This window comes from Hydractinia symbiolongicarpus, chromosome 13 (assembly GCF_029227915.1).
Source record: "Hydractinia symbiolongicarpus strain clone_291-10 chromosome 13, HSymV2.1, whole genome shotgun sequence".
In the NCBI taxonomy this organism is placed as follows: Eukaryota; Metazoa; Cnidaria; class Hydrozoa; order Anthoathecata; family Hydractiniidae; genus Hydractinia; species Hydractinia symbiolongicarpus.
The window spans coordinates 12,513,222-12,527,601 of NC_079887.1; the positions used below are offsets into that span (position 1 = coordinate 12,513,222).

At 32.9% G+C, this 14,380-nt stretch overlaps 1 protein-coding gene across 1 annotated transcript; it reads left to right on the forward strand.

Annotated features, from left to right (window-relative positions):
* Positions 1–276: 276 nt before the first annotated feature.
* Positions 277–13,322, forward strand: LOC130624268 (leucine-rich repeat-containing protein 74A-like). The gene is made up of 12 exons (XM_057439847.1): positions 277–759; positions 4,331–4,512; positions 5,111–5,218; positions 5,376–5,469; positions 5,934–5,983; positions 7,167–7,248; positions 7,710–7,795; positions 8,283–8,398; positions 9,658–9,736; positions 9,976–10,068; positions 10,597–10,928; positions 11,411–13,322. The coding sequence occupies exons 1-12, from the start codon at positions 675–677 to the stop codon at positions 11,805–11,807; spliced, it is 1,704 nt and encodes a 567-aa protein (XP_057295830.1). The 5' UTR covers positions 277–674; the 3' UTR covers positions 11,808–13,322.
* Positions 13,323–14,380: the final 1,058 nt, after the last annotated feature.

Consider the following 14,380-nt stretch of genomic DNA (forward strand, 5'->3'; position numbering starts at 1 on the left):
TTTTAAAGCTGGGTCCTCTATCTAGTACTTTTAATTTCTTTGCCTTAGATCATTAGCTTAGTCAGATACAGTAGATATGGGACGTCAAAGTACTTTCTTACTTTGTTTGTGCTCTTTTGAACTACTTATCTCAGAATAGAAGCGTTTTATAAAAAGGGGAAAGAGTGTGACTTGCTGACCTAGCTGGTATTGTTTGGGACAGTTGAGAGTTACTACTTTCCTGAGGGTGTGATAAAAAGGGGGAAATAAAATGGATTGACGGAAAATTACATTACCACAAAACAAAACAAGAAAGAAAGAAGTCAGCATGGCGAACACAAACTGTGCATATTTAACAGAACAAAAAAAGTTAGGTGCACTGTTCGCCCGTTCAAAGAAGGTAATTGTTCCGTAAATTACAACTGCATGCTTTAGTTTGTTTACCTTCTCTTCAATGATGGCACCAATAAAATAAGCAAAAGAGCACTATCAAAAAACATAACAATTAAAAAATAGGAAGGTTAAACAAAGCTATAGATCAACAAAAGTATTAATATTGCGTGTTAAATATATATATATATCCTAGGGAGCATCTTATCTGCAGGAATTTCTCTGTATCGTATCATCAAGATTTTAATATGGCATAGGATTTTTGGATCCATAGCGCTAAATAAGCTAGCAAGTCAGCTGCCAGAATGGACAAAGACAGTAAAAAAATTGAAGAACAAGATGATGATGACGATGATGATAGTGGATGGGATACTGATTTAGATACTGATGGTATGATTTAATAAGTAATAGCTCTATAGCTACGTTGAAGGTATTGACTTGCTCAATACAATGGAAAAACTGCTAAACTGACTGCTTGATTCTAACCTAGGATGGAAGTCCCAGATTAATTCAGTTGCAACGAAACTGAAAAAAGTTAATGGAATTATTGCAAATAAGACATTATTGATGGATGTTCTTCTGTCAGTTTATAATGCTCTTTTCCACTCAAATCAATTATTGAAAACAATTATTGTATGCAGATGATTTGGTTCTCATAGCAGAGTCGATGGAAGAATTAGTTGAAAAGTTTGAGAAGTGGAAGAAAGGACTAGAAGAGAAAGGGCTGAAGGTAAACACAGCAAAGTCTAAAGTCATGATAAGTAGCATTGCAGCCAAGTGTGACCTTGTAGTTGGAAAGTGGCCTTGTGGAGTTTGCAGGAAAGGGGTTGGTAGTAACTCAATTTTTTGTCAGACTTGCAAGCATTGGGTACATAAGAAGTGCAGTAGTATTAGTGGAAGGTTAAGAGCTGGCATACAGTTTGTATGCAAGCATTGCAAAGGTGAGATTATAGAGAATGAAGTATTTCCAGCTTTAATGATGTACAACAGTGGCTCGTTAGAGATAGTTAAGAACTTCTGTTACTTAGGTGATATGTTGGGCAGTGAAGGGGGTGTTGGAAGAAGTGTTACTTGCAGGATAGGTTCTGCTTGGAAAAATTTTAGAGAGTTACTTCCTTTATTGACTAGCAGAGTCCTGTCAATTGAGGTAAAAGGTAGGTTGTATGAGGCCTGTGTAAGAAGTGTTATGTTGTACGGTAGTGAGACATGGGCAGTGAAGCAGGAAGATCTTGACCGTTTAGAAAGGAATGATATGAGAATGGTTAGGTGGATGTGTAATGCCAGTCTGAGAGACAGAAAGAGTTCAGATGAGCTAAGAAGCAGGCTAAGTCTCTGTAGAATTAAAGATGTTATCCAGATAAGAAGATTGAATTGGCTGGGGCACTTGGAAAGAATGGAGGAGGATAATTGGGTAAGAAAGTGTAGAGACTTGATAGTTCCTGGGGCAAAGCCCAGAGGCAGACCGAGAAAGACTTGGCAGGAGGTTATAAGGACAGACGTGATAGAGAGGAAGTTGAGTTTAGATCTAACACAGTCTAGATCAGATTGGAAGAGGGTCATTAATATACCCCGTCCAACCCATGCTAGCATGGAAAACGGACGTTAAGCCGAGAATGATGATGATGATGATGAATTATTGCTACCAAGTCTGGGGTCAGTCCATAAGTTTACAAGTGAACCGAATCACTGTCCTTCAAAATTGTGATATATGTATTATAAATTTTGCCAACAATAGAACAAATGCAAACCAATATTATAAAGATTTAGGCATCTTAAATTCACAGATACTGGGAAATTGCAAAATGTATTATTTATTTATAATTTATTTCACAACAATCTACCTGTTCCTCTGATTGGTACCTTTTCAATTCAAAAACGCAAAAAATAATAGGAAAAGAATTACATGGCCTATGGATAAATTATGGAGTACCTATCCTGGAATACCAACACTGTTAGCAAGCTATTGGGTCATATTGGTAACCAGGAACAATACCAACATTAAACAACACATGACTTCACATGACATTACAGGACAGGACAAACAAAAACTAGCTGTTCGTAATAATAAAATGTCAATATATCAGCATGTTTAAATAGCTGGTTAAGTTAGAGAAAAATAAATAAATAATAAATAAAAAAGCAAACATAATCAATATATAATGTATGAACCACGGAGACAAACCCTAACTAGTTAATCAGTGCTTTCTTCAGGGTTTTTTTGAGGTGAATTGACTTCTTGAGGTGAATTGACTTCTCTCACTCTCACAATACTCATGCTAACAGCCTAGGCCTTATAAATTTGCATGCTGTTCGTACTTCTGCATTTGGTTTGAAATCCATTACGCATCAAAGTGTCCTATCATGGTCTAGTTGTCCGAATGCCTTGCCTTATATGTCTAATAAATCATACATTCTTGTCTAATTATGTTTAATTTATTTATGCCTAAATTTACTATTGTTCACAATCACTTTCACACCACTTTTTTTCTTGGGATTTGCAATTGCAATATTTTCACATTTTTTGCTTGTCTGTCTTGTTTTGTCTGTCTGTGTAAGTTGTGTGTTTTTATTGTCCAAGGTGGCTGTCATACTTCGAGCTCTGCTAACTTTTGCAGTTTCCGGGGTTTACTAGAGCATAATTTTTAATCAAAAATGTATTTATCTCCTAGTAAACCGAAATATATATTTATTTCATTCATTCATTCATAGTTATCTAACTGATTTCTAAATTATAAGTATTTTGGAAGAGTAATTAAGCGTCATACCACCTGTACTTAGGTTGAAACAATTCTAAGGAGACCAGTTTAATATCTATTTTTGTAACCTAATTTTTCTACTGATGGACTATGTATAATTCCAATTTGATTTTAGTCCATATAAAAAAAATAAATTAAAAAAATGAGTAAACAAAGCTTCTAGGGTCTCAAGACTTTATGACTCTACAGCTACAGCAAAAGTGAAGTCCATAAATTTCACCACAAAGCCATAAGGCAAGCTGTTATTTTCAGTGAAAAGATATATATGGATGTTATTTTAAAGTTTTCATCTTTTTCATGCTTTATGCAATTTTTTGGCAAGGAAAATGGAGTGTTATTTGGTGACATCTGGTTTATAGGAAAAAAAAGAAATGGCAACTATATTGAATTTGCAGTACCATAAATGATTCAGCAAAATCTTGTAGTATCGAGAATGAATCCAAGCAGCAAATAAGTAAATTTTAAGATATATAATAATCTTCTTGAATTTGAACCATCAAACTAATACAATTAAAATGAAAAAACTGTCTTTTCACCAATACCCTTATTTGCACATTTTTTTGTGGCCATTAAAAATAAAAAATTCTGGACCCAACAAAATTTTTGACATTTTTCTAGCTATAAAACAAACACAGGAAATGTTTAAAAATGTCTTCATATGAACGATCTTCATTTGATACAAGTGACAATAAAAACATTCCTTTTTTTCAAGCTATGTAAGGACAATACCAGGTAATTGAGTTATCCTGAGCATCCTCTGTTAAATTTAATTTAATTTGCATGGTAAAATAAATTAAATTTAACAGAGGATGCTAAGGATAACTCCACTGACACTAGAAAAACCACCCCCCCCCCCCCCCAAAAAAAAAAAAAAAATGGCATGCTTATATGGTAAAGGTTACCCTATCCATTATACCTGTAATCTATATGTTGTTGTAGTTTTTGATAAAATATATTTAGGCATAAGTTAGCGCAAAAGAAGTAAAAAAGTTTATCCTATTTAATGAGTGATGAGAAAAATACTTATATAGTTCCATACTCCATTACCTTATTGAATAAGCTGTGGGTAAATCATTATTATCGTCATCCGTATAATGTAGCCTGTATGTATACTTTAAAAACAATTACCAAACTTTTATAACCTTTTCCGTACTGAAATACTGCAAATTCTACAACTGTATTTTTCTCCATTATTTATTTTATAGAGGTGGAAGAGGTGTCACACAGTTTGCATAGAACAAACAAAGAAATATACATTGCAGCTTGTAAAGAATATGGAGTCATTCCAGCCTCTTATTTTTTGAGAAATATGGAGAATGTCAGATTAAACATGGCACATCATGGGTTTAGCATAAAGGGCATTAAGGCATTGTCGGTGGCATTGATAGTAAGTTATCTCATTTAATACACACCTACACGCACGTTTGATCATCCTTTTTGTAGGATACCCACTAATGTTTGCTAAACAGCCTCACTGGTATGCATGGAGGAATTTTCTTTTCTCCCTTTATTTAATAAAATAATAATATTCAAAACTTTAGATACTGCATAAAATCCAAACAAAAAAATTGAAATGTTTAAAGCATGTCATTTGGTCACTCTCTTCAAAAGTTTATTTCATGGCTTGTGTTCATTTTGTCATATATAGGATCATCTAATTTTTAATAATTAAAAACCAATTTAAAAGTGTGCATATTTTTTTCCAAAATGAAGCAAACTTTGGCAATGTCTAAATAAAACAGAATTTTAGTTTAGATTGAGTTGAATTCCAAGGATAAGCTTTCAGCAACTTTTGTCATTTTCTCTCTAAACGTGATGTGAGCATTTATAGTGTACACTAATGTTGTGATTCTTGAGTGGCCTCATAGGTTCTTTTACAAGTTCCGATTTTTGGTCCAATGCTTTCTATTTTCTGAATTTCAGAACTTTGTTAATATATTGTAACAGGTTTTTTAGCATTTAACTCAACAGAGTAATACGTTTAGACAAACACTCATTTAACAGCCTTGGACTTGTCTGACAATGGGTTGGGTTCTGAAGGTGTTTACGATTTATGTCAAATGTTGCTGGAGAATTGTTACATTACCGAGTTAGTAAGTGCATGCTTTTCATTTGTATTTCCTTGTTTTTTTTACATTTCCTAGTATATAAAAACTTCATTGCAGTACCAATATTACTCATTTTTTGAGCATGAAATGAAATTCAGTTTCTATGTTTAAATTATGCACTTACTTTTACACGTTTTTGCAGGATATATCAGAAAACAATATTGGAATTGAAGGTGTTGAATACATATGTGGAATTCTTGACCAGACTGATACATTAAAAAGACTTTCGCTACAGGGTAAGCTTGTCTTCTTATAAAATTATCTTGAATGTTGGTGAAATTACATATCTTAATGGTAAATGCTTAGTTCAAATTTATAGTTTGCAGACTTTCCTGTTGCGGTTTATTTTCGAGGCAATCATTTGCGTTTATTTTTTTTCCAAAGTCAGAACAATATTGTATACATAAGTGATAATGAGTAAAAAAGTCTATAAAAATGTTTTGTTGAGTGGCATTTTTGTGTGTAGGAAGTAAATCAGGAAAGTAAATCTCAAAAGAGTTACCTTCCACAAGTAACAGAGATTATATACACAGTAGGCAAATACTATAAAAATATGTTGTTGTGTTTTTTTTATTGAAACCTTTGCTTCGTTTTCATGTGTAGGAATCTTGTAATGGTTGTTGTTTCATCTATACTGGTTTTTTTAACTTCATCGTTTCATAGTTTGATAGTTTGATTTCAGTTTAAAATCTTATTTTAGGTAATTCCCTTGACACAAAAAGTTCTATTATTATTTGTGAAGTTTTGGAGGTAAAAAATATTATCTTCTATGTTTTATATACACCTTTTTAATTTTTAAAAGCTCTGCAGATATAGCAAAATACACCATCGCTCTCTGTTACTTCACTTTTTAACTATAAAGACCGGTACGCACTATGTGATCTTTTTTTATTTTTGTTGCATACAATGCTTAGCATGCAAAGAAAACCAACATACTGCATAATGTAACCTATACAATACAGCAATAATGATGGAAATGCGCTGTATTTAACACTGCTGCAAAATCAAATCGATTTGATTTCGCAGGAATGTTGTATGCAATTATTATAGGTTGCAACAACATTCTTGTACGATTGCACGGTACGTTAGTTATTTAAACGTGCTTTGTGCTAAAGTATTTCCATGGACCGAATACAACATCGTAAAAAAAACCATAAACTCTCAGAATGGCAATAGTTAGGTTAAAAGTTGTATTATGGGAAGTTGTTATTCGTCTGAATTTCGCTAACGGGCAATACAGATATTCAGGCATTTTGAAAATCCGTATTAAGAAACCAAACCCTCTGACGAAGATGTAAGCTTACTATGCAAATTTATTTCTAAACCGCCAAAAATTGCAGGCAACGGTAATATAATGCGTACCGGCCGTAAGATTTGATTCACAAATCGAAAAATGTACGATTAGCGTTCAGCCGAGGTTAGTGAGGAAAAAAGTGAAATCCATTGACGTCTAAGTATTTCGTAATTTTAAATACCGATTTTTTTTTGGATAGAAAGTATTTAAAGTGGCTACATATTACACAGTAGCGTTTGTGTGAGTGCAGTATCCTCTATCTCTGATTTCAGAGATAGAGGATACTGAAAAAGTTTGGATATTTTTAACTTAGACGGTTTAACAATAATATAATAACCGATGATCCCCGCCCCCGATCTGTACTTAGACCTTGGGCGATATTTTGCGGTACAGCCCGGCGGTAATCGGTTGTTATTGTATTAAAATTCTTGTGGTAACAAAATCACCCGAAATTTTCGGAATTTGTTTTTCGTACAATTAGAGGAAGTCAATTCTCACAGTTTGAGAATTTAAGACAGGATTTGAGGAAGGAAAAACAAATGTTGAATTGACGTTTACGGTTCACGTTATGATTTGTTAGATCTCCTGGGTAACAAAAGGTATTTTTAAGAAATAAAATGAACTCTTTTTTTTTCTTAGCATAATACAAGCCTGCGCTATCTTAATGTCAGTCATAACTTATTTGGAGAGGAAGCTGGATTGCATTTTAGAACTGCAATAGGTACGGACATTATTACCATTGAGCATAGAGGCAGTGCATTTTGCTAAAAGTTTACAGTACTGTCGTGATTTTCTAACCCTATTCCTTCTGTGCTATTGGCCTATTTAGTGCTTGGGAGAGTGATTCATCCCCCAAACCTCCCTCCCCCTCCACTGAAATTTCTAAAGTTGTTCAAAATTAAACATAAAACTTACCGAAAGAGCTCACCAGGTTCTAAGTAACAATTTGGTCAAAAAATTGCTGTTGTCAGCAATTCTGCTAATGACGTCATCAAATTTACAAAAATGGGTAAAAGTCGGTGTAAATTTGAGATTAATAGAATATTTGTATAATTGCTTAGTATTTATTATTCCCTTTTAAGTCGTGTTTTAACAAATTTTAATTTAAAACAAATTGCAGTAACTTCAAGTTAATGTATTTATGTTAAAACTTTGTTTCTTTTTTGTTTCTTGGTGTTTAAGCAATGAACGAATATCTTGAAGAGATTGATTTGAGTTGGAATCATCTGCGTCAAAAAGGTGCTTGTGCGATTGCAAAGTCATTGAAAGTATGATGTTCTTCTTTTCGTAATAATATATTATGGCTCCTTATTACAGCTGTGCCGTGAAGTTGTTGATATAGCGTGCTTAGCTAACTAAATAATTCGAATTCCAGGGTTAGATTTTTTGTTTCATGTTAGTAGTTTTCTGACATTGAGTATGACTGATTAATAACGCATTTCTTTTGAGTTTGGTAAATTGTATTAACCATTCTTAACTTCGCCGTCGTAAAAAGTTTAGAAAGATCTTAGTCAGTCATTGATCACTACTTCATTTAGAAGAATGAAATTTGCTTAATTTCTACGAGGAAATTCCCCTCTGAAAGTGCCATTTTTTCCATGCTTTTAAAAGTTGATGTTTTTTAAAAATTCCGTGTACGAAATTTGCATTAACCTGTTATCAAAAAAATCTGAAACGCAAAGTCACTTTAATTTCTTTTCACCTCAAGCCTCCTCGAATATTATTTTTTTTATTAACTAATTTCGTTTTATTTAGGAAAATACCACTTTGAAGAATCTTAACTTATCCTGGAATGGTTTCGGAGACGATGGTATATATGTACTTTCGGAATCGTTGAAACATAATACTTCACTCCAACAGCTTAATATTAGGTAAAAAACCTGCATACCTCTCATGGTATATATGTTAAGCTATGCAAGTTTTTTAAAAGAACCTTATCATTCACTGTCACAAGATCAATGTTCCTCTAATCGAAAATTCCTAAACAATTCTACTAAAACAGAAACTACCTAACTATGTAATTTCGTGCAGTTTTCTTTTTAAAGTTTACCTTTCAAAGTTCAATTCCATTCAAATCCGTAATTGTTTTACAACAGTGTTTTGTGCAACATCTTTTACGTCCCTTTGTTTACGATACAGTGGTAATGGCGACCAGCTACCTTACCGAAAAATATTTTGGTGACTTCGCTAAATTTTGTGATTTAGTAATGCGATTTGTCAAAAACTTCTTTTCGTTGAACATGCCACATACAGCCATTTGTAAAAATTAATTTTTCGCGTAAAAGATTGTAAGGCCGTTTTATTAATTTAAACTTTTAGATAGGATAGGGAAGGGAAGATAGATGGCTTATAGGGATGTAAGAAGATTATTCTCTTAAATATCTATAATCATCCTCATCAAACCATTTACACTATCAGTTTTTATATATATTTTTCTAATGTCTGTTCAATTTACTTTCGCTTTCTCCTCGCTCTCTACCAGTTTCGCATCGTTACTCATTTCTCTTTTCTTTTCTCACAAAATTAGTTCTTGGGACAGAATTGTGGACACTTGACATTTTCTTCTCGAGAAACGAAGAATTACAGTTTAAAGTAATTTCCACAAATTTCTGCTTGTAAAAATTACCTATATTATAATTATATATATAATTAACCATGTACCATATCCAAACTATCTACCAGATCTAAACTATCTACCAGATCTATCTCTAAATCATCTACCTTATCTAAACTATCGACCATATCTAGACTATCTACCATGTTTAAGGTATGTACCATATCCAAGCTATCTACCAGTTCTAAACTATCTACCAGATCTAAACTATCTCTAAATCATCTACCTTATCTAAACTATCGACCATATCTAGACTATCTACCATGTTGAAGCTATGTACCATATCTAAACTATCTACCATATCTAAAACATCTACTGTATTTAAACTATCTACCATATCTACCATATCTAACCTATTTACCATATCTAAACCATATCTAATACTTAATTTTCTTGAAATTTACGAACTAATAACCATTGTGTAATTGTTCTTCATTTTTTTAAGATTTTCCTAAGTAATAACTTTAAAAATAATCTGACTTTGCTTTCTAAAAACTGGTACTTTAATACATTTAGTTCGAATCGCATCACACACCTTGGTGCATTGCACTTACAGAAATGTTTAGCTGTTAATGAGGGACTTATTGTATTAAAGGTGGGTGCGTCTATTAATTTTACCCGGCGTATCGTATTAATTATTTTGATGCTACTCGCTAGTGTCGCGTGGGCTATTGCTTCGCAATCCGAAACTTAATCCGTGATTAAGTTCATGAACATTTCAACTATTTTTGGCGATTGTTTGAATTTGAGATTATTTAATTCAAAAAAATTGTCGTTAGCTATATAAGAAATGTCCAACATTTGACACATTTTTGTTTGCTTTTACAATTTAAGGTTGGTCAAAATCCACTTCAACATGGAGCAATTTGCGTATTACAAGGTGTTAAAGCCAATGCCAATACATTGTTGGCTGAAGTTGACCTGTCGGTAAGTCATACTTATCTCAATACTTTATTCCATGATATCTGTAGATGCCGCCTATAGGATTTGAGCATGGAATTCATGGTCTACCTACACTGCACTTCACTTTGTGCCTAATTTCGCTTGAACATGATATTTGTAACGTAGTGGAAAATAAAATTCAGTAATTCTCTTCACTTCGATAAAACATATTTGTTTCTATTTCAAAATGAATACAATGTTTCTAGGATCTTTATATTCGCTGTCATTTTTCACCCTAAGCCCTGTAAAAAATGTCAGCGTATAATTTCGACAAGACAAACAATATCATCAGGCACAATTTTTTTTATAATAATGACGAAAACATTGCCCCTTAACACGGTAATGAATGTGAATTGTATAGTTGTCTCTTTCCTCATCTTTCTAAACTCCACTAAGACCTTGTGTGATAAAACACCCGCTAATTATAAACAGTAATTTCGTTTGCTTTGTAATCTCAGGAGTATATAACTAACCTAAAAAAAGATATTGATTTCACATTCTGTTCTTTCACAGGATGTACAAGTTACAAGGGAATTCATGGACTTATCAAAAAAGTTATGCGAAGGAAACGAAGAGCTTCGCATTTATCACGGCGGTTTGGGTGGTTCTCCACAAAAAGCATCAGAGCGTCCAAAACCCATGAAAGTTCTTCGGGACTACATCAAAGGAAACCAAATGCGTGTGTTTGACTTGTTTAAAAAGTTAGACAAGGACAAGAGTATGAGTATTTCCATACCAGAATTTGTTCAAGGCTTAAGAGACACTGGTGTTCCCTTGAGACATGATGAATTGTTTCAATTGGTAAAGTCCTTAGACTTAGATGGTGATGGTGAAATCAATTACAAGTAGGTAGTTTTATTTTAAGTGTTACTTCCGGCAACAGAGATTAGAATATGAAGCATGAACTCTTGCGATCTTAAATGTCATTATATCCAGGATACTATATTTTAACAGGCCGAGATACAGATTGAATCAATTGGTAGTCTAATTTAGCAATTTTTTTAGAGACATTACAATACTGCATAGCAAGAAAAATGTATGATTGGATGTTGTTGTAAATTTACCGAAAAAATTGTCCTGACAGTCTAAAGTTATAGTTGTTTCACGACCTTACAGTGTTTCGAGGATAGCGTCTTATTTATGTTTAAATAATAGGACTGTATAATGATATGTCTCTACCTTGTGGTAAGAAAACACTCTGACGCAGAGTGCGGCATATTTATACACGCCTAAGTCGAAAAGCACGAGAGTGCAGACTAATCCGCAGAATTAACATTCTCCGAAAGTGCAATTTTTGAATTCCGCATTTCGCTTTGTTTTTGTATAGAGAATTCCTAACTGGTCATCAGGAGGTACAGAAAGAAGAAAGAGATACATTCTTGAAAGATAAAGCTGATAAAGAAAGAAGGAAAAAGCTCTCCATGAACCTGCAACCGTCAACACCGAGTTCGGGCAGTAGAAGCCAGCGAATATCAGTGGTTAGTCGAGAAAACTCAAGACCTAATTCGAGAAGTAGTTCCCGTCCAGTTTCACCTGGGCAGCACTTCAAAAACGAGGGTAGAAGAAGTAGGTCCAATACTTCTGGAGTTGATGAAAGCAGTTACTTAAGTATGAACAGAATTCCACCTTCTACAGCGCCTGCTAAGAAAATTAGTGTAGTTGTTCGGGAAGAAAAAGCTCCTGGCACGGCTCCAAATAAAACTGATCGCTTGGTTTTGGAATAGCGATAACAGCAGAATACCAAACATAGGGAATGCATGGTTGATGAATTTTCGTTGCGGAGATTTAACCATTGAAAGAATTAAATGATTATTGTAAAGTTATCAATATAACTTTTTAAACTGGCTTCCACTTGAACAAAATTCCTCAATTCGATTGATGTCAACCTGCTATGGGCAAAAGTACGATTGCTTTCTACTTCGAAACTCGTCTTTTCACTGTGTGATTAACAGTATCAGTTTTATAGTGTTTTTAACCGTGAATATTTTCGTACGACCTTCATATAAATGAATTTGCATTTGAATTTGTGTAAATAGGTTTATGGTGAAATTCATTTAAAGATGCATTTTTTACTGTAACATTGATACAAAAAATGAGGGGTTATTTCAAGTGCAAAATTTCCTTTCTCTTTTTAAGCCTTTAACCCTTTTTTTTAACCCTTTTAACGCAAGATTTTTTCGAAGAACCCAAAATTTCCTTTGCTTTCGCCGAAAATCTTTCGACTTTGAACCGGATTTCTGGACACCTGCTACTTCAAAGATAGTAAACGTAAGCACTGGGGGTTGGGAAATTATATTCTTTTTCACATGGTCCTGTATCTGGATATCTCATAGTTGTGCGTTAAGAAACTACGACCGACGGACAGCATGCTGCTATTTCGCTTTAATAGACGCCAATTCGCATCCTACTTTGTCTAGGGGTTAAGGAGAGAAAGTGCATGTACCGCGGTTTAGTGTAATTACCTAAAGTTTTTTTGGCCAATCAAATTTAAAAAAATAAAAAAATAGAAGAATTGCAATTTATATTATATAAAGGATTTTTCCAAAATTTTTCCCCAACGTTTTAATCTTTGTTTGCAGAAAAATAAGTAATATATTATAAATATTAATTTTATATGTCAATGTTTATATGTTTTTTATGTTTTTTTGTATACATGAAATTTCTAAAGTTTTTATGTTGCAGGGAAACGACACGGGAAAGTTTTTTAGTTTGAGAAAAGCAAATTACCTTATGTTGAATATTTCAATGCGCATTTATTTTATTTATCAGTTTTACAAAAACCAATCACATTAATGTTATTGACAGATCAAAACAAAATGTTTTTGTGTCACGTGTAAGAATATCCCAACAAATAGTTTTACTAAATGCCACAAACGCTTCTCGTAAAATGCTCGCCATTATGGATACCCTGCCATATTCTGTACCGACGCGTTTAAATCTCTAGGGTAATAATAGAAAAAAGCCGTTCTACGGAAACACGAAATGCGATATATAAATGACGGATTACCGTAAATCCACAGGCTACCGACTAGTTTGTTATATACGCCTGTTTAGCTAGCTAATAAACCGTGGTCCAATATCACTACATTGCTGAAGGTATTTAAGATTTTCTTACTATGCTCTGTTTAAGTTTATTATACCATTTCTGTAATATATAATTTTATATTTTTTAATATTTTTCACATAACTGTACATAATTTCTGTATTTTTTATCAATAGAAACAGAACCTTAAAAAAAAACTTAAATAGTATTCTCTTACCACTTTTTTATAAACATATCAAATCTACACAATCCCCCGAAAAATTGCCAAAATTTTAAACAATTCTTAAAAAATTTGTTGGGGTAATGTGATAAATATTAGTATAAATGAAATAAATATTTTAAAAATAAACAATTTGCCTAATAAACTTATCTAGATAAACAATAAATAACATTTAAGATGTGTTTCCTAAGCAGCTAAATAATGTTTGGAGCGAAGTGTAAAAAATCAATTGTTTATGAAAAGAGTGTTATATAGGAAAGTGAGCCTTAACTATAAGTTGAGTAAAACCTCAATTTTTTTCCCAAAATTATTGAGTGGGGAAGGTATCTTGTACTTAAAATCTCCACTATACCAATTACTTGCACATATTTACCAAAAGATACTATGTTTTTCTCTTCTTTAGAAAAATAAGAAATAGTCAAGTGGTTGCTAACCAACGCAAGTTCTCAAAGAAATGATGGTGCGGGTGATAAAGTTGTTGCACCTGCGATGGGGTCATTTTTGATGTACTCAAAAAGATACATGTTCAATATCTGTCAGAAAGCAAAAATGAAGTATTAAACTCGTGACTAAAGGCCCAAACATATAATTTTTCTGTCTGGAATTTTTTAACAAAAAAGCTGTATTGATATTATCTTGCGACGCGTTAATACAACATGTTAAATTCACACTTTGATCGCAGTATTAGAATTTGATATTTTCAGAACTCTTCAAGATAAACCTTAAAAATACTGCTCGCCGGTTGATCGATTTTAATTTCTGGTTAACGTTTTGATTTAATTTCTGAAGTGGATTCAATTTAGGTGAATTTTAGTCTTGTCGTATGGTTAAAAGTAAAATTAGCTAGCTACCTAACAAATTGCAGAATTCCTAGAAGGTTTTTATTGTTATAAAGCCTTTTTAAAGCGCTTGGGCAAAATATGTACCAATTTTATTATAGGCGTTTGGAATATAATGGTCTCTGATCTGAATTTTTTATGATGTAGAATAACAATTTATGCAATTAGGCTAACAAATTTACGAAATATTTGCAC

Bases quoted from the DNA above. Each gene is read 5' to 3' on its own strand.
- LOC130624268 (XM_057439847.1), top strand. From the start codon at position 675: ATGGACAAAGACAGTAAAAAAATTGAAGAACAAGATGATGATGACGAT. The intron at 5,984-7,166 runs GTAAAAAATATT...TTTTTTTCTTAG, and splicing joins TTATTTGTGAAGTTTTGGAG to CATAATACAAGCCTGCGCTA. The intron at 7,249-7,709 runs GTACGGACATTA...TTGGTGTTTAAG, and splicing joins GCATTTTAGAACTGCAATAG to CAATGAACGAATATCTTGAA.